Source organism: Bidens hawaiensis, unplaced genomic scaffold (genome assembly GCF_021521415.1).
Source record: "Bidens hawaiensis isolate Kalapana, Puna unplaced genomic scaffold, B.hawaiensis_p1.1 tig00003244_1, whole genome shotgun sequence".
NCBI lineage: Eukaryota > Viridiplantae > Streptophyta > Magnoliopsida > Asterales > Asteraceae > Bidens > Bidens hawaiensis.
This window is the reverse complement of record NW_027491178.1, coordinates 2,051,792-2,074,776: the sequence shown is the minus strand read 5'-3', so window position 1 is coordinate 2,074,776 and position 22,985 is coordinate 2,051,792. Positions and strand designations below refer to the sequence as shown.

At 34.0% G+C, this 22,985-nt stretch overlaps 3 protein-coding genes and 1 pseudogene across 7 annotated transcripts in view; 1 reads left to right on the top strand and 3 right to left on the bottom strand.

Moving 5' to 3' along the window:
- LOC143623015 (uncharacterized) overlaps nucleotides 1-22,985 on the top strand; it is a 165,490-nt gene continuing 142,505 nt past the window's right edge. Inside the window, exons 1-11 of one of the 3 annotated variants that reach the window (XR_013151813.1) lie at nucleotides 1-186; nucleotides 501-595; nucleotides 985-1,042; nucleotides 1,140-1,331; nucleotides 1,420-1,496; nucleotides 1,567-1,649; nucleotides 1,846-1,897; nucleotides 1,995-2,032; nucleotides 2,134-2,220; nucleotides 2,316-2,380; nucleotides 2,473-2,582. Coding sequence is in view for 2 of the 3 variants with exons in the window: in XM_077094019.1 (XP_076950134.1) it covers nucleotides 54-186; nucleotides 501-595; nucleotides 985-1,042; nucleotides 1,140-1,331; nucleotides 1,420-1,496; nucleotides 1,567-1,649; nucleotides 1,846-1,897; nucleotides 1,995-2,063; nucleotides 2,134-2,220; nucleotides 2,316-2,380; nucleotides 2,473-2,560 (999 nt within the window). In the remaining variant the exon portion in view is untranslated. Of the gene's footprint in view, nucleotides 187-500; nucleotides 596-984; nucleotides 1,043-1,139; nucleotides 1,332-1,419; nucleotides 1,497-1,566; nucleotides 1,650-1,845; nucleotides 1,898-1,994; nucleotides 2,064-2,133; nucleotides 2,221-2,315; nucleotides 2,381-2,472; nucleotides 2,620-22,985 lie in introns of those variants that run through there. The other 2 variants (XM_077094019.1, XM_077094018.1) reach the window with 2 other exon arrangements.
- Nucleotides 4,056-9,038, bottom strand: LOC143623014 (TOM1-like protein 9). The gene is made up of 10 exons (XM_077094016.1): nucleotides 8,720-9,038; nucleotides 7,844-7,922; nucleotides 7,149-7,250; nucleotides 6,936-7,049; nucleotides 6,718-6,851; nucleotides 6,568-6,649; nucleotides 6,388-6,473; nucleotides 6,125-6,292; nucleotides 5,673-6,022; nucleotides 4,056-4,991 (listed from the first exon to the last, which is right to left on the bottom strand). The coding sequence occupies exons 1-10, from the start codon at nucleotides 8,818-8,820 to the stop codon at nucleotides 4,297-4,299; spliced, it is 1,911 nt and encodes a 636-aa protein (XP_076950131.1). The 5' UTR covers nucleotides 8,821-9,038; the 3' UTR covers nucleotides 4,056-4,296.
- LOC143622860 (DDT domain-containing protein DDR4-like) lies at nucleotides 11,551-17,453 on the bottom strand (annotated as a pseudogene). The gene is made up of 12 exons (XR_013151795.1): nucleotides 17,283-17,453; nucleotides 16,034-16,144; nucleotides 15,043-15,129; nucleotides 14,918-14,955; nucleotides 14,733-14,814; nucleotides 14,233-14,339; nucleotides 14,001-14,136; nucleotides 13,270-13,362; nucleotides 13,069-13,183; nucleotides 12,946-12,988; nucleotides 12,481-12,828; nucleotides 11,551-11,908 (listed from the first exon to the last, which is right to left on the bottom strand). The product of XR_013151795.1 is annotated as a DDT domain-containing protein DDR4-like (transcript).
- On the bottom strand, nucleotides 19,173-21,767 carry LOC143622836 (RNA-binding protein Y14A-like). 2 transcript variants are annotated; one of them, XM_077093877.1, is made up of 4 exons: nucleotides 21,509-21,767; nucleotides 20,544-20,680; nucleotides 19,532-19,704; nucleotides 19,173-19,410 (listed from the first exon to the last, which is right to left on the bottom strand). In XM_077093877.1, the coding sequence occupies exons 1-4, from the start codon at nucleotides 21,765-21,767 to the stop codon at nucleotides 19,401-19,403; spliced, it is 579 nt and encodes a 192-aa protein (XP_076949992.1). In that variant the 3' UTR covers nucleotides 19,173-19,400. The 2 variants fall into 2 exon arrangements, with proteins under 2 accessions (XP_076949992.1, XP_076949991.1); XM_077093876.1 differs by having other exon boundaries at nucleotides 19,173-19,443; nucleotides 19,559-19,704.

Below are 22,985 nucleotides of genomic sequence, written 5' to 3'. Positions count from 1 at the left end.
AACATTGGTGAGGATATATATTAATCAACATCTATATGTGATGTGATTGAGCTATGAGTTCCTCTGACAGTAGGTGGTGGCCAAGATCAGAGGCTTGGAAGGTGGTGTCTGTTTTGTTACTCGGACAGTTGGTCTCCTTTATATCCGCAATTCTCAACTTCACTTCTTCTCTATCCGCCAATCTCGGTAATCAATCATATTAACTTTATGCTAGTCGGAGCGGTGGGGTAAGTAAGGTATTTAACTTTTTATGTATTTTTTAATATTTCTACGATCCTATTATATTAATATTATTATTATTAGGGTCGTATCATATACAAATATTTCAAAATTTTATATATAATTTTTCAAACCAAGTATAAACTTTCAAATACTGAACATTTTTGACCGATTTTGACCGAATATGACGGCTACCGATTAGGCGATTATAGGGTCCGATTACCTTAAATTTAACCGGTAAGCCATCGACTAGTTGCTGACTAATTCTGATTTGTGTATAGGTGCTAATTTGCCTGTTGCTCTTGGACTTTTTGGCTATTTGACTTTGACCATGGTCAACGGAAGCATCTTATTGTATAGACGCCATGAACTCATTGTATAACTTCTTTCACAACTAGTCAGAAACTTAGATATAGTGTTGTAGAACTCGCTAGGCGCTAGTCGGGTGGTGAGGTGCCGACTAGCAATAAATAGGGACTATCGGATTGGAATTTTTATACTTAGTTTTTTTTAAAAAAAATAATATATATAGTTCACATAAATACTTCAAAGTTCACATGTTTAGTTAAAACATAAACAATTAAACGTAAGTAAACATAACAAATCAATGAGAAAAACCAAGGGGCGAGTGCCATTTTGACCGATTACCGATTTAATGGTTTGACTAGGAGAAATCGAATTGCGATTTTTACAACACTGCTTATACATCTATGTCTGATTTTGTGATGTAAGAACATCATAACTTGTTTTGTAATATTTTTGCAGATTCCATGGTATTGGTATGCACTTATAGCATTTTTTGATGTTCAAGGCAACTATCTTTGTAGGTTTGCTACTCTTCATCTCTTAGTTTTGACCTTTTATATGTAACTCAACGTCACGAAGATATTGACTTTTTTAGCGTTGACTGTCGACTGCAGTTAATTCAGCGTATTACTTCACATCAAGTACAAGTGTGGCATTATTAGATTGCTGGACAGTTGCATGGGCTATACTTTTTACTTGGATATTTTTGGGCACAAAGTATACTTTATGGCAGCTTCTTGGTGCAGCTCTTTGCGGGTTAGGCCTTTGTTTAGTGGTTCTTTCTGATGCTGATGTTGGTGGTGCAGGTGATGATGATTTCATATAAACATTTAAGTTGCATAATTTCATAATATATACAATAATCTATAGATTGATATTTTTTTGGTATTTCAGGTGGTTCAAATCCACTTTTGGGTGATATACTTGTCATCGGAGGGACAGTTTTTTTTGCACTGGCCAACGTTGGTGAGGTCGGACAATTTGCAACTAATTGCATTTTTTAAATCAAAGTATGACATATATAATCTATACAATTTGCAGGAGTTTTGTGTTATGAAAAACAGTCGTCTTGAAGTATTAGCAATGTTTGGTCTGTTTGGAACGCTCTTTAGTGTGATTGAGATGTATCCTTTTTATTTGGAAAAAAAGTCCTTTCGTATAACACAAAACACTCTTTAGTCTGCTTGTAGCTTTTCGGGTACAAAATTACCAAAATACCCTTTCGCAGTAAATTTGTTCGTTATGGCTTATACAGGCACAACTACATTATGCAATTGACATGTAATACAATAGTTTTCCATTTTCATAACGAAATTTTAGCGCGATTTTCGAGAGGAAGAATCTTGAAGCAGTGACATGGTCTACGGAACTTGTAAGTGGACATACTGTTTTTTTTTTTCATTTTTAAGGGTGTGAAAATATATGCTTTCTTTCTTGATGAATGAATCGTTTTAGTTTTTTTCTTGCAGATACTAACATTTGTTGGTTACGCGGTGGGGTTGCTAATGTATTACACTTTAACTCCTCTTATTCTACAGGTTTCGTCTTTTATTCTATACAACCTTATTAACGTTTGGATGTTACATAATATGATTGAAATCTATGCAGAGAAGTGGCTCCACGTTGTTCAATCTGTCACTTCTCACGGCCGACATGTGGGCTGTTGCCATTCGCATCTTTTTCTACCATCAGCAGGTACAAGTTTCTTGTAACGACTCTTGATTTGTTCTTTTCTTATACCTTGAGATTTGCGAGTGGCACCCAGGGTTAAATATGTCTTTTTGCTGCAGGTAGAGTGGTTATACTATGTATCATTTTCACTCGTTGGTGTTGGTCTTCTCTTATATTCGAAAACGTGAGTCTCATTATATTCTTTGTAATTATATATAGCACACTAATTTACATTTTACTATATCTAATATTAACATATGAGTGTTGATTTCACAGCGAGAAGAATCCCGGTCTTTCACAAGAAGTTGAAAATGGGATCTCCAATCCACACTACCAACTGGTTCATGAACAAGGTTCCAATTGATGTATATATGGTTGGTAATAAGCATGTTTATACCATTCATATGCTACATCTTATCTAATAATCGAAGTTTTATATAATTTACTATAAAACGATTACAATAAAGTGGCAGGCAATGCTACAAGTGTAAACTGGAAAAAAAAATATGACTGTAAATGATAGAAAATTTCTGTAATGCATAATATTATTTCAAATTTTAAGAAACCGGTTAAAAACGGGCTGATCTTACAAAACTTGTTAACTTAAAATTGGTCCAAATGGACGATCATCGGTCATCACACACCATTATTGCGACTCACCACTACTTGCTAGTCATTGTACTAATTTTAACCAATCTTGTAAAGAATATTTGACATCAGATTTAAACAACATGTAATTGCAAAATATAAGCTAACTGCTAAAATCCTATTGAATACTAAATGATACGTCACCAAGGCCATCATCACTGCCACCTCACCAAGGCCACGACCACCGCCACCATAAAAAAGCAAATACTATGGGTGAACTCATTTTGATACGTTTTTCCTTGTTAAAACAACCCACAAACCAACCTGTTTCAACTCGTTACACAACCAACCTGACCGTTTTGCTGGACTTAATGTTGAGTGAATAGATTCAGATCGTGTGAAGCATAATAAAGAATGAGCATCAGAAGCATAACAAACCGTGACAGACAAGGGATAATAAAGAATGGATATCTCCCTTTCACTTGCAGAATAATCTGGTAGAAAAAAGTTTAAAGTGAAATTGACAGAAATGAAGAAGAATGAGCATCAGAAACATGTGTATATATTTCCCACATCGGTACAAAGAAAAATACATGTTTTACTTATAAGCAGCAGCCTATTGTTAACAGGGTCACAGCAGCCTATTGTTCATATAGGTTTAACTAATTGAATATTTGAGTATCTGAAATTTTCAGTATTTTAAAAATTTATAATGAGACCATTGTTGCAGGTTTAGTATTTTAAAATCGGGCTTAGGGTTGTTCAAATAAAGCAAAGCTTGAATCTTTTGATTGAGAATAGCTAAATCAAAATTGACTAGGATGTAAATGAGCCAGCTTGGCGTTGTTTGTAAACTAACTGGTTTGAGTTAAATACTTAAATGTTTAGGTGATGGATGATTTATTTTCATTTTTCATTATTCCACTAATTTTGTGACCGATATATTATGCATTCTGTAGTGCATTTTATCTTAATATTGCCTTTATAGCTTATTTGTATATATATATATATATATATATATATATATATATATATATATATATATATATATATATATATATTATTAAAGGTTCTAGTTCTTTTTATGATGCTGTAGAATGACTTCGTACAAAGAATCAATTGCTAGAACCGAGACAACTAATGATTATGCTGCGACTTAGGACTGCTCAAATAGCTCAAATGGGTGTAAACGAGCTGAGCCGGCTCAACTTTCTTTTAAATTTGATCGTTCTTATAAAAGTTTTTATATATGCAAGGGAAAAAACAAAACAAAACCTGAACCAACCCGTACAATATTGTTCGTTATTGGTTTGCAACTTGTTTAGAACTAGATCGGTCTAAAACCAGCCCGTGAAGCAGACACACAATAGGCTAACGCTTACAAAATCTCTTTTCTCACTTAAACAATACATTTTATTTATTTATTATAACAAAATAAATCCGGTTTTATTAACATTCTACACATATACATAAACCACCCAAAAATACATAAATATAATCAAGTCGACCCGGTCACACTCTTTCACCTATAGCCGTTTTCTTCTGTCTGACTTTTGAAAAGTCAACCAAGTCTCCAAACATCTTATCTTCTGTCTTTTGAGTCTTTCCTACGTGCACATAAGACGCATTTGCCATAGATGGACCCGTGTAAACAGTGCTCGTTAAGAAGCTTTCATCTCTCACAGACATCCCGGGCATGCTCGTGCCAACGAACTGTCCGTTTTGTTGCTGCCCGTATCCATATACAGGCCCAGGCCCATATCCGTTACCATAGGCACCAAAGCCATTAACCTGGCCCATCTGATTACCATACATTTGCTGGCCCATTTGATTACCATACATTTGCTGGCCCATTTGATTACCATACATTTGTGGGCCCATTTGATTAGCATACATTTGTTGGCCCATTTTATTATTATACACTTGTTGGCCCATTTGATTAGCATAAATTTGTTGGCCCATTTGATTAGTGTACATTTGTTGGCCCAGTTGTTGAGGATAGGCTATTTGCTGTTGTGGAATTTGTTGTGTGTAGAGTGGCTGGTTGTTCATTGGTAGCATATGGTTGTTAGTGTTCATATTAATGTTACCCGGGCTTTGGAAACCGTGAGTTTGTGAGTATTGCAGAGCACCGCTGCCTGCTAATTGATTTCCGGCTGCCTGAGCTTCCCAGGGTGCCGGCGGTAAACCGTTGTTCATAGCATCACCTATAAATAACAGCCACAATATGATTCAAGTATGTTCATCTATGCACTAAACTACATAAATCGTCCTTTGGTGGAAATTACATATTTCATCTTTTAAATTTAAAAATAACATTGACACGTCATTTTGGAATTCGCATAGTGTGCATGGGTCGGTCTGGGCCCATGCAGAACCAAAAACCGAAAGGCCGAAAAATCGGATTTTTAAATCGTCTGGTGTCAGTTTTCGATTTTTAGTTTTCACAATGGTTTCGGTTTTTCCGGTTGTCATTTAAGCTTGAAATTTTGGGCCGAAAAATGGACCAAAATAGGGAATTGGGCCTGATTTTTTGTTAATTAATGACTAATTAATTGTTACACATTTTGGGCCTAAAACTTTGCAGCAACATCTTTTATTATTCTTTTATAAATTACCTTCTTTTTAACAGTTTATAAATTACTTAGCATTCAAAAATAATTATAATCCATAAACTCCAAACAGAAGCTGGTTTTTCCAGTTTTTTATTTTTTATGGGTTCGGGTCAGTCGATAGGGACGTTTTATGAAATTTAAAAACCTTAATGTTTCACTTACCAAACCCTGGTAAAGTTAGTTGCAGCGGCTGCTGCTGTTGCTGTTGCTGTTGCTGTTGCTGTTGCTGTTGCTGTTGCTGTTGTTGCTGCTGTTGTTGTTGAGCCATATTACCATTCCACACAGGATTATTATTCCCTTGATTATATGGGCCCCACAGCTGATTCTGCACACCATTTCTGTTCTGATAAAATGACTGCTGTTGGGACAACATATTTTGAGGCTGTTGTGTTTGTGGTGAAAGCACAGGCACAAGTGCTAATGCATTTAGCTGAGTCACAGGAGTTGCAGGCTGAGTTTGATCCACTGGTACAATAGCCAATGAATTTGAAGGAGTTGACAAGTCAAAATCATCTCCACTCAAAAGGTCAAAAGTGACTGCATTGACTTTTTCAGTTGGCTTATTATTTGCAACAGGAGCAAGAGTGATCAAATCTGGCTGGGCTGCAGCACCGCTAGTAGATCTACAAAAGACTCAACCGAGTGAAATCGGGTCGGGTTTGGTTGGACTGACCAGTCAACACTATATAAATATTTAAAACAATTTATTTAAGTAATTTGTTTACCCTGGTTGTTCGGTGCTAGCGGCAACGGGTACTATTGCTCGACTAGTATCGGGCTTTGACGTTTCAGATGAAACAACACGAGGTCCTGTAATAAGTGCTTCATGTTTGGCTAGCACTCGTTGTAACTCGTCGTTAAGAGCTAATCCTTGAGATAATAACGATTCATTCCTGTGACGAAACATATTATAACAATTGTGACAGAAAAATAAGAATAATATTAATTAAAATATAATAAAAATGAACAAAGGGTGTTTTCGTCTTACGAAGTTGAGTTAACCAGGTGCACTAATCTTCCCTTGTATGTACGACATTGTTCCACCAAGTCTACAATAACATCTTGTCTAAGCGCCTAATTCCAATATGTTGAAATAAAAAGAAAATAAATTAATAAATGTAATAATGTATTTATGAATATATTAGAAAAAAATATATCTATATATTACTTCTTTCTTGTCTGGATCAACCGCGGTCAACATTTCTGCAAGGACATCCATGACACCGCGTGCATTTTGCATTTCTGACAAACTAGATAAACAAATTTAATCATGAGAAAATTGTTTAATTCCCTAAAAAAATGATAAAATTTTATAAACCTCAAAGTTGGAAACTCAGCCTCTTCATTTCCATTTTCTGGATTAGGTAGAGCTGGTGTTATTGCCTGTGTTTGTGGTGCTAAAACAAAGGGTGCTGATCTCGCAGGTTTCTCGGGAAAACTTGCACCTAAACGCTGAAACACAAAAAAAAAATATATGAAAAAAAAACTTAAAAGAGTGAAAGGATTAATGCGCAAAATAAGTTATCGTAAAATTACCAGTAACTCAAGGTATGCTACATAGTACTGTGGATATCTTCCTCTTTCTCCTCCAAAATCTTCTTGCCAAGTGTCAATTAAAATTAGTATCTTCTCTTTAACATGAAAATCAGCCTGCAATCTCAATACTCAAAACTATGTCATAAATAAAGTTAAATTTTTATTTTTTTAAAAATATATAGCAAAGAAAGAAATAAAGAAAAATATGCTAACCTTCTTCTTTTTTACTATTTTCACCATATCACTAAGCAAACTTCTCTCGGCTACTTGCAAATGAACAATATCACCGCAATTCTTCACAATTGATTCCAATAGCTTAACATAAAAACAAATGACGAAATTTTAACAAAGTTAACAAATGACAAAAGAATAAAAAAAATAAAAATAAACTTATCAGTATACACTTCCTAGTTGTTTACCCTGCACCAATGTAAAGGATTACTGACACAATTCACTAAACACAATTAAAAATAATAAGACACGATTAACTGTTTATAAAACTGTGTCATGTCGTTTTGATAAACAGGTCATAAATTTGTCGGCCCAACCTATTAAACTATTTAGTACAAAAATTTAAACGTGTTATGTGTCTCATAAACGCGCTGAACCCTGTTTAGACACATTTTTAATCATGTCGACCCGTTTATGACATGAGCCAGTTTATTCCAAACACTAACTCATAAAGTCTGTATCCAGTTGTGTCGTGCTAACGGGCCGTGTCATAAATTGTCAAGATTAATTCAGATGAAGACTTCCAAGTAGTCGAATTGCTCCCACTCCGACAGGATCAACCGTGGGGCAGGAGATCCCATATTACATATTATCTAAACTTTAGTCTTTGTTCAAAACAATTTCATGACACTCAACAACCATAATAATAAAAAGATAGTTGATTTTCTTGTGCTTACTGTCAAAGCAAGAAGCTGAACTTTTGGTTTCTTGTTTCCTAACTGTTTTTTTATTCCTTTAATCACATCTTTTGCTTGCCTGAAAAACAATTACATCATATACACGAATCATAAACACATATAATCTGTATCGAGTCAAACATACAAAATCCAAAAATTAGCTGAAAAATAAACATTAAAACTAGGCCTAGCATTTTTGACCCGCCAATTTGTTTTAATTTTTTTTTGCACTAATATGGGTGGTTGTTTCTCATAAAACTGGTCATAGTGGGTTGATTGAGAGTTGAGACAACTCGTTTACTGTAAATTTCAGTAGCTCGCAAGTTGTTGGACTCGTTTACAACCAATTCTTATTAACTAAAAAAGCAAAGCTGAAATGTACGGTTAACGAGTTGTCTCAATCAACCCACTTTGATCCCGTTCTATAAGAAACAACCACCTTGCCAGAGCTAAGTAACTTCAAAAAAACATATTTTAGACCAGCCCATTTTGACCCGAAACCTGTTCCAACCCTACCCCCTTTGACCCGAACCCGTCTGGACCCAAACCAAATTAACCCTTTTGGAATCAACCCGTTCCGACTCAAACCCTTTATGACGCGTGACCCGAACCGTTTGCCAGTCCTAATTAAAACTATAAAATACATACGCCTTCCTAAAATAATTTCATTCAAAATTAAATTATAATAATCAGAACAATCAAAAACCTCAAGGTTTAAAGCTAATTTCTTACATGTTACCCACAACCATATGATACTAAACTAATAATAATATATAATCCGAAAAGTCAACCAAACATCATCGGTTGCAACTCAAGTCAACCTTAAGTTCTAACGATCAAAAACAAACAATAATAAAAAAGGTGTAAGAAACATACACAGGATCACGATCACATATATCACATATCTCAAGGTTCATGGCCCAATCAGGACCTATAAGCATGTTGTTTGTGGCTCTTGCAACCAACGAATTCACCATTTTTAACCAAAAATCAAGAATTCTGATACTCTGGAGATGAAAACAGAGTGGTGATCGATCAAAGAGTCAAAATTGGCTGAGATTACAATGCAGAAAATTGATATAAAGATGAAGTCAACATAATGGAATGTATAGCAGCATAGCTTTCTTGACGACGTGTGATGAGGAATAATAATATGGACAAAGTGGAAAAACTAAAATTCGGTATAATTAATTACAAAGTGGCCTAACCAAAACACAAATATATTATTATCCTTGTCGTAAGCAATAACTTCATTTATTTATTTTTATACTGACATATAAAGTTTGAATCAGATACAAATTAAATTAACATACTACAATATACGAATTAAATAGGGTAACTATTTAAAGAAGTGTAATTACACTTTACAGTGTTTTGTATGTAGTGTAATAAAATTACACTTTACATAATTACATTACTTGTATAAATAATTACGGTATTTAATTCGCATATTTATATAGTGTTTAGTTTGTACGTTAACTTTCCCCTATATATAATTTAATTTATAAAACACATTATTGAGAAAAATACCCATGTAATATTACAAAATTTCCACTTCTTTTTTCATCTAGTTATTCAGCTATCACGATTACCTCATGTGATGGGTTTTGTTAATTAACGCTTTACCCTTTATATAAAAAAAGAGAAATCTGCAATTTGCCTCCCTGGTTTATATCGTCGCTGGATGGGTTAGCCACTGAAAAGAAATTGCGAATGTTCTGCCACTGTGTTTCTACAGCGGGTCAGTCTGTGCCCCTGCCGTCAGTTGACTGACCAAAAAAGGTTGCAATGACCATTTTACCCCTGAGCTTATAATTAAATCAAAAATTTCTTTCAAAAAAGGTTGCAATGACCATTTTACCCCTGAGCTTATAATTAAATCAAAAATTTCTTTCAAATGGTGTAGCGGTCGGGGTTCGAACCCCCGACCTTAGACTAACAACAAACAAAACTTACCGTTTGAACTAAACAAGTGTTTGTTTATACTTATACTATATGAAATATATATTCCTTCTTTTCATTAAATAGTTTCTCATCCTCATCATCATCTTCTCCCTATATCCATTTTTCCATATCTTTATCCTCATAATCATCATATATATTATCATAATCATCATATCTCTATCATCAAAATCATCATATTTTTAAACTTTTCACCCGAAACGAACCGTTTTGTACTAAATTTTTCGCCCGAAAACAATCAAACGAGCCGTTTTTTTAGTAAACTTTTCACCCGAAAACAACCAAACGATCCCGTTTTTTAGTAAACTTTTAGCCCGAAAACAACGAAACGCGCCGTTTTTTAGTAAACTTTTCGCCCAAAAACAACGAAACGGGCCGTTTTTTAGTAAACTTTTCGCCCGAAAACAACCAAACGCGCCGTTTTTTAGTAAACTTTTACACGAAAACAACTAAACGCGCCTTTTTTAGTAAACTTTTCGCCCGAAAACAACCAAACGCCGTTTTTTAGTAAATTTTTCGCCCGAAACGACCCCGAAAACAATCAAACGAACCGTTTTTTAGTAAACTTTTCACCCGAAAACAACCAACGGACCAATTTTTTGTAAACTTTTCACTCGCACCGACCCCGAAAACAACCAAACGAACCGTTTTCAAGTAAACTTTTCACCCGAAACAACCAAACGAACCATTTTTTGTAAACTTTTCACCCGAACCGACCCCGAAAACAACCCAACGAACCTTTTTTTAGTAAGCTTTTCACCCGACAACAACCAAACGAACCATTTTTTTGTAAACTTTTCACCCGAACCGACCCCGAAAACAACCAAACGAACTGTTTTCTAGTAAACTTTTCACCCGAAAACAACTAAACGAACCATTTTTTGAAAACTTTTCACCCGAATCGACCCCAAAAACAACCCAACGACCCTTTTTTTAGTAAACTTTTCACCCGCGGTCCCGGTTCCTACCCTACCCGGTTCCTAATAGTTGGCATTTCGAAGCATCGGTTCGGGTCGGGAACCGAACCGGTTCCTGACTTGAACCGGTGCCATTCTCTACCCGGTGAGAAAAAACCCGGTTCCGAACCGGTTCGGGTTTTCTAACATACCCGATTTGTGCACGTCTAATCCTGTCCCACTAAAACCACTTGTTTTCAATCTATACGAGTTGAGTTGAGCCAAGCCCATGCCCGGCTTGCTTATTACTTACAAATTATTTTTATCACAACTTTTGTATTAATAATAATTATAATGTAAATATATGCTCAATATACTATATAAAAACAATATAGATATAGGCATGTTTTAAGCTTGTTTTGGCTTGCACTACAAGCTCAAGCTTGACTTAGTAAGCCAATCTTGAGTAGTAAACGAGTGGCTCAACTTGTTCACACCTCTAGCTTTGACCCATACACCTTTTAACAATTACCCACTCATCCAACCCGCCCATTTTACAACTACTAAGTAGTCAAACCTGCCTTTTAAAAAAAGAAAACTAACTAGTAAAACACACAACATGGTTTAAACAAAACTTTTTGATGTATAGCATTATGTGTATACAGAGATGATTTTTCTTGTAATAAGAAAAACCACCCAATACGCTAAAATGATACAACCGCCATTTGGGCAAAACAAACAACCCCTACTAACTGTTCCAACTAGCAACTAACAACAAACAAAATGCAACTCTGTTAAATACTTCCGACATACTCTTCAGCTAAAGAGACCTTGAAAAAACATCTAAACCTACTCGTCACTGTCGTCTGAAGAAGAAGCTTCCTCCTCTGAATCAGGAACAATGGCTGTTTCGAGAGCTGTGTTGCGGTTAGGCCTTTGCACCAACCGCTTTTTTGTGCCAAAATGTTCTTTCTCTTGAACATAACTGTCATCGTCTTCAGCATTCTTTTTTATGGCATTGCCTGTGTTATCTTTCCTGTTATCTTCATTTTCAGCCATATTGGAGGCTTCAAGCTCATTGTTTTCCGAGTCTGAGTCAGACGCAGCTGATTGACCATCTTCTTCTTCGGGCTCTTCTTCTTCGATCTCTTTTTCTTCAGTCTCTTCTTCTTTCTCAACTTGTTTTTTGGCTCTAGTTTTCTTCATCCTGAAACACAAATTGAAAAGATATGCATACTATTAGGTCGCACTTTAATCCCATCATTTTACAAACAGTTAAAACACATGTTTTATCTCAAACGGGTCAAAACAGATTGAATGTCAGTCAAACTGTCATGCATACAAAGAATGTATAATGTAAAGATATAACTTTATTTCACACCAAGAGTAAAACTGTAATTTTGAATCCACCAAAAATAATCAGTTTGATGCAAATAATCTCAAACTGCTTATTCAAACACTAAAAAATGCTTTACAAGCAGAAGCATATAATCATATCATAAAAACAGCTTATTTCACACTAAGGGTAAACTCGTAATTTTAAATCCACCAAGAATAATCAATTTGACATAATTATAAAAAACTTAAAAATGTTTTGCTTCTATTGAAAAAATGCAATAAGAGTATTTATATAAGCGTTCTCAAACACCCATAAAGCGTTTTTCTTCAAAAGATTTAAATTACTATTATTGTAATGATATTAATTCCGTAATCATAATTAGCACACTAATTGTCGTGTTAATCAAGCTAAAGTTTTAATTTTGAGAACTTAGAACTGACCCGTGTCTCTTTCTGGTAAGGTTCTTGTTTTCTTTATCTGTATCATTTTCCCCCGATTCGTCACCAGAATCCTCAGAAGCAACATTCTCATCAGATTCTTCACCAGAATTTTCAGAACCGGCATTCTCATCAGATTCTTCACCAGAACCATCAGAACCAACCTTCTCATCGGATTCTTCACCAGAACCTTCTACAGAACCAGCATTTTCTTCTGAGTCTTCAGCAGTCTCTTCATAAGCATCATTCTCATCAGATTCGGTAGGTTTACCCTCGCCATCTTGGGGTAGACCCTCACGCACTGCAGTTCCCTTTTTCACACTCTTTTGTTCATCTTTAGTTGGCATCTTCCTATCAAATAAATATTAAATGATAAGACTATGTGAGATTCGAAGATCCAAATTTTAGATTTTATGTGAACTAAATTTCAAGTGAGTTTGAGGACCAGTATTAATAAATGCAACTTACTTGCTTTCGCAAATAGCGTTGCTAATCACTTTGTCGTATTCGTCTGTAAAGGTTAATGCAACAGAAACATCTATTACATAACTGTCAATCAAACATAAATGATTAAGAAAATTTATTACATACCAAAAGTGTAAGTGATCAGTTTACGATTACGGCAAGAGCGAGTGATTCCTGATCTTGAGAAATTATTTAAAATTCTCTCTTCATTCAATTTTTTTTGTGTTTCTCTTTGTTTTTTCTGTAAACGACAGCAGTAACTGACATTAGACACACGATAACTTATTGTATCATGTTTGTTAAGAATAACAGTTAAAAGACATAAACCTTGAACATTTTGTTAAGAAGTGGAATGGCTTCTCTTTCAACAACAGCACTAACAGCAACTTCCACTTTTGATTTACTAGATGAATATTCATCCTGTCATTACCCAGAAAAAAAATTAAAAAAAAAAGTTTAAATGCCAAATGGGCTTGGCCAGGTACATTGGTCAACTAGTCAAAATGGAAACTTTTTGTGTGGGTTGAAAGTTGAAACTGGTAGGTCGGCTGACCCAAAACACTTTTTTGTCCTGGACTATTAGACAATTAAAATAAGATCACAGGGCAATTGTAAAAAGGCTTATATCCTTTTTGCTGAATCCACACATATGTCATGAAAATATAATATGGCCTGAAATTCCCTCGAGTTTGAAATATAATAAAAAATATTACTTTTCTAGGGGTTTAATCATGCAAAAAAAAAACTTTTATGTTAAAAGAAAGAGTTTGTGCTTTATCATATTTTAAAAGTTTAAGAGAACTCATCATGCAAAAGTAAAATGCAAGAACTTACATGGGAGTTATACAAAACCCCAAAATTTTTAGACAATGCCTAAAATTAGGGTGTCAAACATGTATGTTATTTAATTAACAATCTAGTTTTTAGTAAATGACACAGAAGGTTTTGTGCACTAAAAATATTTAGGCAAATTTTACCTATTTAGCCTGTTTCCTTTTATGTTATTTAAGTAATAATCTAAATGCCCACCTCTACAAATGATTTAAATACTAACTTACCACAACTTTCTGTAATTCATCTAGGTTAGTTGCAAGGGTTTCCCATTGATAACTCATGGCTGGTGGTGTTTCATTTTCCTTTGTAGATTTTACTTCCTTATACAATCTAAAACTAATAGTTTCATTGCCATCCAGCCTGTCCATGTGTCAAACACAAACATGAGTTATCAGTTTATCATTTACAACAAAGTTTTATCGCTTTTATCAGCACAACATTAGCTTCAGAACTTACCAATAAGAAGTCCCTTTTCCATCTTGCCCGATGTTCTTTTTACAAAAAGCGGAAATATCCTTCTTTACTTTTACTTCATCGTTAATGTATGTAACCACATCATGTTGCTGTGATTATAACAAGAAAAAAAAATACCATTAACAAAATTAAATTTGCATAAAACTAAATCCACAAATAGGCTCTGAAACTAGGTATAAATACTAATAACTGTTTGAATAGAAGCATCTTAAATCCTTTTTTCATGTGAAAATGATTTCTTTATATGCAAAAGCAATAGCAGTTTTAAGATTTTCATTTATAAGAGATTATTGACAGGCTTATTAAGAGAGATATATAACTTGTAAACCGTTAATATGGCTAAAAGACATTGTAAACTGTCTCCTATGTTCTTATGTTCAATAAATTGTGTGTTTGTTAAATCGACATGCCCAACAAAGTAATAGCACACTAGAACATAAAAATAAATATAAAAAATAACAAAAAAGGATTAGAAATAATACATCAGCTCGAATCTCACAGAGTGCTTTAAGAATAATTAGACGAACTGTAGGATCTAGGTTTTTATATGTTGCCATCTCGGCCCTGCATAACCACAAAGTAATGAAAAAGACTTGTTAGTAAAAAACTAAAACTACTAATTTACTAAATCTTCTTAATGAATTTATAGCTTTCTTGTAGAATATACCCTTTAGCTGCAGTTAGAGGAAAATCCCCCTCAGCAACCTGAAAGTTATAATAATTATATATGATCTTTAATAAAGAAGCTAAAAGTAATGAAACTGCAGTAATTAAAAGTATTCAGTGACGTACCCATGGCCACCACATGAAAAGCTTTTTAGATAGTGACACAACCCAAGCATCAGGGTTATTTTAGTTTCTACTTACTGGTGGAATTCCCTAAAAATTCAGAATTATGAAAAAATAAGTACTCAGCATAAGCAAACAGGATATTAACTTCAAAACATTAAGAATGTATAAAGAAAATATTATCAAATATAGTAACAAACATTTAGTGATAAACGAAGCCGTACATCTACATACATAAACCAAAATACCATATAAATATAAACTTCAATCGTAATGTCAGTGTCCACACACGTAGCCTTAGAAAGTGAGCTCATTTATTGGTCCATAAATATCGGAACACTTTATAACATCTTCGTTAATGTATATATCATAACTGAACAATTTAATCGTAAAAAGAGCTTTAATAAAAAAAAATATATTGATTCGTATCTTATGTATACGAGGAACTGAATCACCAATTAAATGTGATCTATCCCTAATGAAAATTTCTCTGTCATTTCCCCAAGTACTAAGTGGTTGATTTGTGTGTAAGTGTGTAACGCGTGTCTCCAGTTTTACATAATACCCTTTCTCTTATGTTGATTAATATACGCCTACATACAGATTCAAATCTAACTTTCTAATTCGGATCTTTTCATATTTTCTATTCATATCTACAGCTAATTAGTTATAAAAAATAGAAATCTGATCCAATTTGTAAATTTTGATCGTTATGGTAGTTGACTCTACAACTATCTAAGAACAGTTGCAAGATCTCATCATCAAGAAACGTACAAATAGCGTGTTCATCAAGCTCAGAAAGTAGCATAAAATTAAATTACTTTAAGATTTAAGAAAGTAGCACTTGCTTAAAACCTATCAAATGACTACACTAATCCACCAACAGCAAAGTGGGAAACATCATTGGAAAAACAATAACTCCATCCACAACAGATACTACTAGTCATGACAAAAGATTAATAATGTGGCGAGCGGCATAGAAAAAAGAAAGAACGTTCAAGAGCATAACATGAAGCAGACGAAGACGTTTGTCTGGTATAATCAAGGAATGCTCAATTTCTTCAGCAGAGATCTTCAAATCATTGCCTATGACAGACTCAAACACCTGTATGAAACATCATAAAATGGTTCAAATTTACGTATATGCCAATTACTTAAATAGCTAACCTTTAAACTCATTAAAGCGACCGTAGTCCATAAACACGCATAATTAACTAAATCAATGAAAGATCTACTATTTATTCATTACATCCTTTACGACTAGATGTGGCTTCTAAACCCTACACGATAGCATCCATTAGATGCACATATAGTTACTAATCCACATGTTGCTCACCTTCCTAAACATCAAACTTTAGGCCCGATTCAATCATCCAATCATTCGGATCGATTTCCCCTAACCCCCTACGCACTCAGACCACACAAATTTCTAAATTTTCAGAGTTTAATCAAAATTTAACAATTAGCACTAACATTTCACCAAAAATATCATCAACATCATAAAATGATTCAAAATTTATGTATATGGCATTACTTAAACAGTTAAACTTTAAACTAATTAAAACAGCCATAGTCCATAAACATACATAATTAACTAAATCAATAAAATATATACTAATTATTCTTTACATCCTTTACAGCTAGATTATAAACCCTAGATAACAGCATACACATTATTAGATACACACCTATTACTAAAAATCAAGATTTTATTCCGATCCACTCATCAAATCCTTCCGATCAATTTCCCCTAATTCCCTACGCACTCAGACCACACAAATTTCTACGTTTTCGCAGAGTTTCATCAAAATTTACCAAATTAGTGCTAACATTTCACCAAAAACATCATCAACATAAAAAATGCCTACCATCATACAACCATATACATGCATACAAACTAAATCAATAAAAAATATATTATATTCTTTACAGCTAAATGTGTCTTCTAAACCTTACATGACAGCATTCACATAATTAGATACGCACAACGTTCCTAAACATCACCATTTCATTCCGATTCAATCGCCAAACCCTTCCGACCGATTTCCCCTAATTCCCCACACACTCTCCCACCCAAATTTCTAGGTTTTGTCCACAATTTCACCAAAATCTAAAAACTAACCCTAACATTTCACCATAAATGTCACAAACACCATAATCACACATCACCGAACACAAATCTGTTCAAAAATTAGGTCAAAAACAAAACTTAAAACCACAAAACCCCAAACCTCAAACCATACCTTGACAAAATTGAGAACCGAGGCTAACTCCCACCGTGACCGTAGCTCGTTCCGAGCAGACTCAATCTCCGGTACCGGCATCTCACCGTCACCGTCTCCGCCGTTCATAATTATTATTATCGCCGGAGAACAATAAAAGTTATAAAACCCTAGAAATCGTGAAAACGTATGTGTGTGAAATGAAAGGTTGGATTCGACTTAAATAGTCTGGGTTTCCCGCTCAGAAAGGCGTTATAAATGTTTTGTTTGTAGCAAGAATGGTACTTCAAGTATTGGGGTTTACGGTTTTGGTACCTGGGTGTTTATATGTTTTCCTTTTATAAAATGGTATTTAAAAGTTTTCTGGTTTTGAGATATTTGGAGACGTTGGTGGGTTATTAATTGTTGATATCTTGAGTAATGGTAGCGTTTATTGTAAGCATGTAGTAAATGCTATGCTAATTGTTTAGGTTAATTAAAAATAATCATTAATGCTAGATGAAACAAATTAGATTTACACATATTTAAATATGCTTTGGAATATTCTTATTCTCTCTTATCATTAAACTAGTTTGAGGCCCGTGTATTACACGAGTAGTTCTTGAAAATACAATATTTAATAAATAATCAGTATACAAGAAAACAATAAACCCTTTAACCATTATTAATACAGTTGTTATACAATATTCATTAAAATAATTTTAAAGTAAAAGACAATTATAAATATCATATGTTTGAAAAAAAATAAGAAGTAAATATTAAATTAACAAATTCTAAAAATGGTAACTATTATTTTACAATTATAAATTTGTTAAAAATGTGAGGTTTAATGTAAGAGTGACAAGTGGCAAAACTTGTAGTCGTTTATTAAATAGTATGGATATGGATTCTAAATTACATTTCGTGTTTTCAATCTCATGTTCAATTACCTAATATTTTATATCTTTGATCCCTTATCTACTCATAATCACTCTAAAAGAAAATACAAATAATTATAGGGTGCTACATAAAATTTTCAAATATACAGAAAAAATCACAATATTTTCTTTCTCATTCACTCACAACACTCTATACTACTTCCTATATTAAAAAAACATCACTCACATAATATGATGGATGGGTTGAGAATGCTTAGCGTTGTATATTTTGAAGATAATGATATGCGCACGACATTGGTAGTAGTAGGTTATAGTAGATTCGAAATATCTTACGACTTTTAGTGGGTCAGTAGTTGTTAGTAATTCATTAGTTATCATAATGGTAGTGGTGAGTCAGTAGTTACTTGTTTTGTTTTCTCATAAGCCTATAAACATGCCAAATATGTTAATGTTTCGGGTGTGAAATGAATACGAATCTAGTCTAATATCTCTTGATTCCGCTTACAATATGTTTCTTGAAATTCTCAATTTGGTAACCAAACCAAGGACGAATTCAGGCAATAGGTGAACAAAGCCTTGGCGCCACACAAGTCATGTTTGGTTTAGTTCATGACATTTTTCCAGACCTTAAAAAGGTTTAATCTATCAATACCTCGTATAGCTTAAAATCAACGTCTTCTACATTAATTACATATGATATGATTATGCACATTTAATTATTATTATTATTATTATTATTATTAAGTGATATGAATGCCATAAACTTATTTTAGTGTGTTCCTAAAACTTTAAACTCACACAGAACCATAACCAAGAATCGGTTTCTGCCTTTCGGGTATGGTTAAGGCCATTCCATAATCAAGATTATCAGTTATGGATAAAGAAGATGCTAACCCAACCATCATTAATTCACCTCTAATTATCGGAATAAGATATATAGATTCACTATTGATGATTCTCTACAAATATCATGATTCTTTATAAAATATTGTGTATGAAAATGAGAGTAAATTTAATAGTCAAAGTGAGAATATTCTGTTATCTTTGACTAATACAGCTGACTCTTGTTTGTATGTCATGAACAGATAAATAAAACCCAAGAACATCCAGCAGCATTTTAAAAACGAGAAACATTCAAAAGCAATAAGTTGAAGAAAACTGCAGATCAAAACGAAACTGAAAACACAAATTAAACATTCTCTCTTTTAAGCTAAACATAACATTATCAAATCGCACACTGTTTTTTCATAGGCCCATCAAATCAGAATCTCCTCGGACTTCTTGATCGACGGCCACGAGGTGATCTGTGCAAATGCGGACAAAAACAAAAAAAAAACGATAAGCGAAAATGGATGCTTTAATGATCCTATGCAATCATGAACGCAAAAATACATAAAAAAACAATAATAAGAAATATACCTTCTCCTATTATTTGTCCTTCGGAAAGGACCTTTGCTGAATGCCCAGTCAACATTGACCACCTGAGTCAGCAGTTCACCTCCATCCATTGTAGTTATAGCTTTCTCTGCTTCCTCATAGTTTTCATATTCAATTAGCGCATATCCCTGTTTATGATACATACATATTTCACATAATCTAATACATGACATAAATATATATACATAAAAGGAGGTTTAAATAAAAGATACTAAACAATTAGGAACTAAAAAAAACTCTGTACCTTATTACCCATAGTCCCATATACCCCTTATTCCCATTTTTCACTTATGTACCACACATGTAGCAATAGGTACAACGGTTTATGTGGTTCTCATATATATAGGGGCACATTAGTAGAAAACCGCATAACCACGTGTATGCACTTGTATACATTGTTTTAAAGATGCAGTGAGAAAGAAAGATCATTATGCGGTTATAAAACTGCCTTGTGTATCACAACAAAAGAAATAGATAGTAACAAGCACAAGAAATTTGGCAGAGGTAGCAAAATTGTCGACCTTAAAAGACTATAGAATTGATAACAGAAAGCAATTTAATTCATACAAAACCATACACTTGAACCTCTTTGTTGCCCACTTAAACATGTTTAATTTCATCCATCACAGAGTACACCCATTTCAACCCATAAGACTTGCCTTTGTGTATATGATCATAATTGACCCGCATTTGTACAAAATAGATTATTTTGGTTGGTATTGTTAGCTCTAGCTTAGGCACAAATTACTACATGTATAAGAACTAGAAGTTGTAGTTACTAAGTCCAAATTCTCCAAACACTAGGAAGAAACTTCTAACTTAGAGCATCTTATAAGTCTTAAGTAACAAGCATAAGGTTTAAAAAAGGCCTACATATATAATGAATTAAACGAGTTCTTGTCAGTTTTATAGGCAATGCCCGCCTATAATACAAGAATGTATAATTAACTACAAAAGATCACTATACCTTCACAAAACCGGTCCGACGATCAAGATTCAGATGCAAGTTCTTAATCTCTCCGAACTCCCCAAATGCATTTTGTAGGTCGTCCTCTTGGGCTTCTTCATGTACTCCAGTAACCAGGATAATCCACCCTTCAATTGCTGCAGAATATTCATCAAGTTTCATCATGAGCAAATGCTCTTCTTTTTCAATTTTACAAAAAGAAGGTAAAAATTATGTCCATACAAGCTTATAAAATTCTATCAGGTCCTACCCTTCTAGCATATTCTAGAGTCTTCTGCACAGATTTAGAAACTTCTTCATACCTTCTGATAATATTAAGTATGCTCTCAATAGAAGGTATAACAGAAGTTAAAAAGATATGTATCAAGAAAATACATACAGAATTACAGATAATACCAATGTGAGCATGTGACAAGAACGAACAATATCATGTAAGCAAAAAATCGATAAAGAACCACACATTTCAACTCTTTTGGGCATGGTTATAAAAATCCTGATCGTCGGACCGGTAACATTATTCACTAATCAAACCTAACCGGCCCAAACTCTGGCTAGTTTCCGACACACACCAGCGATTTCGGACCTAAATGAGCCGAGGAGGTATTAGAACCTTTCTACTTCAAAATGTACACATAAGAATGTGTGTGTATATAACTAAAACTTACATATAAAAATGTGTGCCTTACTGAAAATTACATACAACTGAAAACCGGCTAACTAGTGCCAAGTGAGTTCTACGACCCTGCTTTTAACGATGTGTTCCCGAGTATCACTTAAGAGAAGTTTAAAGCATGTAACTTGCGGCAACTGACATGTGTAATAATTTAAAATAGCACTTAACATATTACTTCTTCGCAACATAAGTGAACTTAAAACCCTAACAATTAGACCTTGAATATATACAAATTACCAAAAGTCCCAAATCTAAAACCCTAACCCTAACTCCAGATGATAATATTACTTACATCGTTCAGGACCAGGGCCGCCATCGGAATCGAGGGTATCAAAGCGGCCTGACATACGAGTGTCCCGTTCGGCATCGGTTTCTTGACGGAAGCCACGACCTTTGGTTTTCTTAACGACGGAACCACCACCGGTGATGGCAGATTTAAGCTTAGGTATGTGACTTGGTGAATCCACGTCAACAACGGCTGCTTCTTCGTCCATTAGGTCATCCTCATCAGGCTCGAAATCCAGCGCATCCACGTCAGCTACGTTCGCCATTGATTGATTATCTTCAGAGCAAAACGCACGGAAGTAAGTTAGGGTTTTGCAGGGACCAAAATGATAAAATGGTTATTACACTTTCTAGTACTCTTCGGTTTGGTTACGAGAATTATTCGGTCCGGTCAATTTTTAATTAAGCGGTCTGATTTATTTCGGTTAATTGTTTTTAGTTTGGTTCGGTTAATTTTGGTTAATAATCACATATCAAATTATTTTCTATATAAATATCTATATAAATATATGAAATAGAGGTATAAAAGCTATAAACATATGTGAATACGAGTGATTCGGTAAATTGAAGGTACACAAAATAAGTGATAACCAATTTTTGGTTGAATAGATTATCGCTTGAATTCTGTTTAGTTTCGTTGGTTTCGGTTCAATTACCAATTCGGTTATTAGTCACCTCTAGCACATAGTTCTAATAATAAAATAAAAATAGTGAGATGTACTTTTATTTTGTGAATATTGAAAACTCAAACTAACAAAGGTTATTTTGTACAGGGAGTAGCGGGTCCAAGATTTTTGTTGGTGAAAATAAAAATATGTCCATTAAAACGAGTCAAAACAAATTGAATTTAAGTGGGTTGGTTAAAACAAGTTAAGGTGGATCAGGTTCAAACTAGTTGGTTAAAAGTTAAAGCATGTTAAATGAGTCATTTAAAGTACAACCCTAAGTCTAAGAACTTTTTTTGTAAGGCCAAATTTTATAAAAGAAAATAAAATGCTTACTTACAAGGCACAAGGGACCTCAAGATACAAGAAAACAAACAACGACAAATAACCTATCCTTACAAACAAGCTACAATCGAAAATTCACAAAATTAAAACGACACCATTTCTCCCACTCTAGACCCCATACTCTTCTTTCGGTTATTGACCCAAAAGAAAAGACATTACCTTAATGTCATTTACCACTTTCACCATCAAGAATGTCTTCTTATTGAAAACCATATCATTCATGCCAACCAAATCACCCAACAAGTTACCATCAGAATAGCTTGAATCACCTCGCCTTCCATCTTATTCGTATTAAGTTTCATTGGATATTCAAATATTTCCCTAACTGATTCAAATGAGTTAAAACTTGGTAATTTTACTCATTCAAGAAAAATGGCTCATATCCATAGCCACCTTACACCGAATCATCAAGTGCACGGAGGACTCCAACGACCCGTCACACAAAAAAAATATATATCAAGATTCCATATTAAG

Bases quoted from the DNA above. Each gene is read 5' to 3' on its own strand.
- LOC143623014 (XM_077094016.1), bottom strand. From the start codon at position 8,820: ATGGTGAATTCGTTGGTTGCAAGAGCCACAAACAACATGCTTATAGGT. The intron at 6,852-6,935 runs GTAATTTTACGA...TTTGTGTTTCAG, and splicing joins TAGCATACCTTGAGTTACTG to CGTTTAGGTGCAAGTTTTCC. The intron at 4,992-5,672 runs GTAATATGGCTC...TGTTATTTATAG, and splicing joins TAATAATCCTGTGTGGAATG to GTGATGCTATGAACAACGGT.
- LOC143622836 (XM_077093876.1), bottom strand. From the start codon at position 21,767: ATGGCGAACGTAGCTGACGTGGATGCGCTGGATTTCGAGCCTGATGAG. The intron at 20,681-21,508 runs GTAAGTAATATT...AATATTCTGCAG, and splicing joins CGGCCCTGGTCCTGAACGAT to CAATTGAAGGGTGGATTATC. The intron at 19,705-20,543 runs GTATAGTGATCT...TATCATAAACAG, and splicing joins GTCGGACCGGTTTTGTGAAG to GGATATGCGCTAATTGAATA.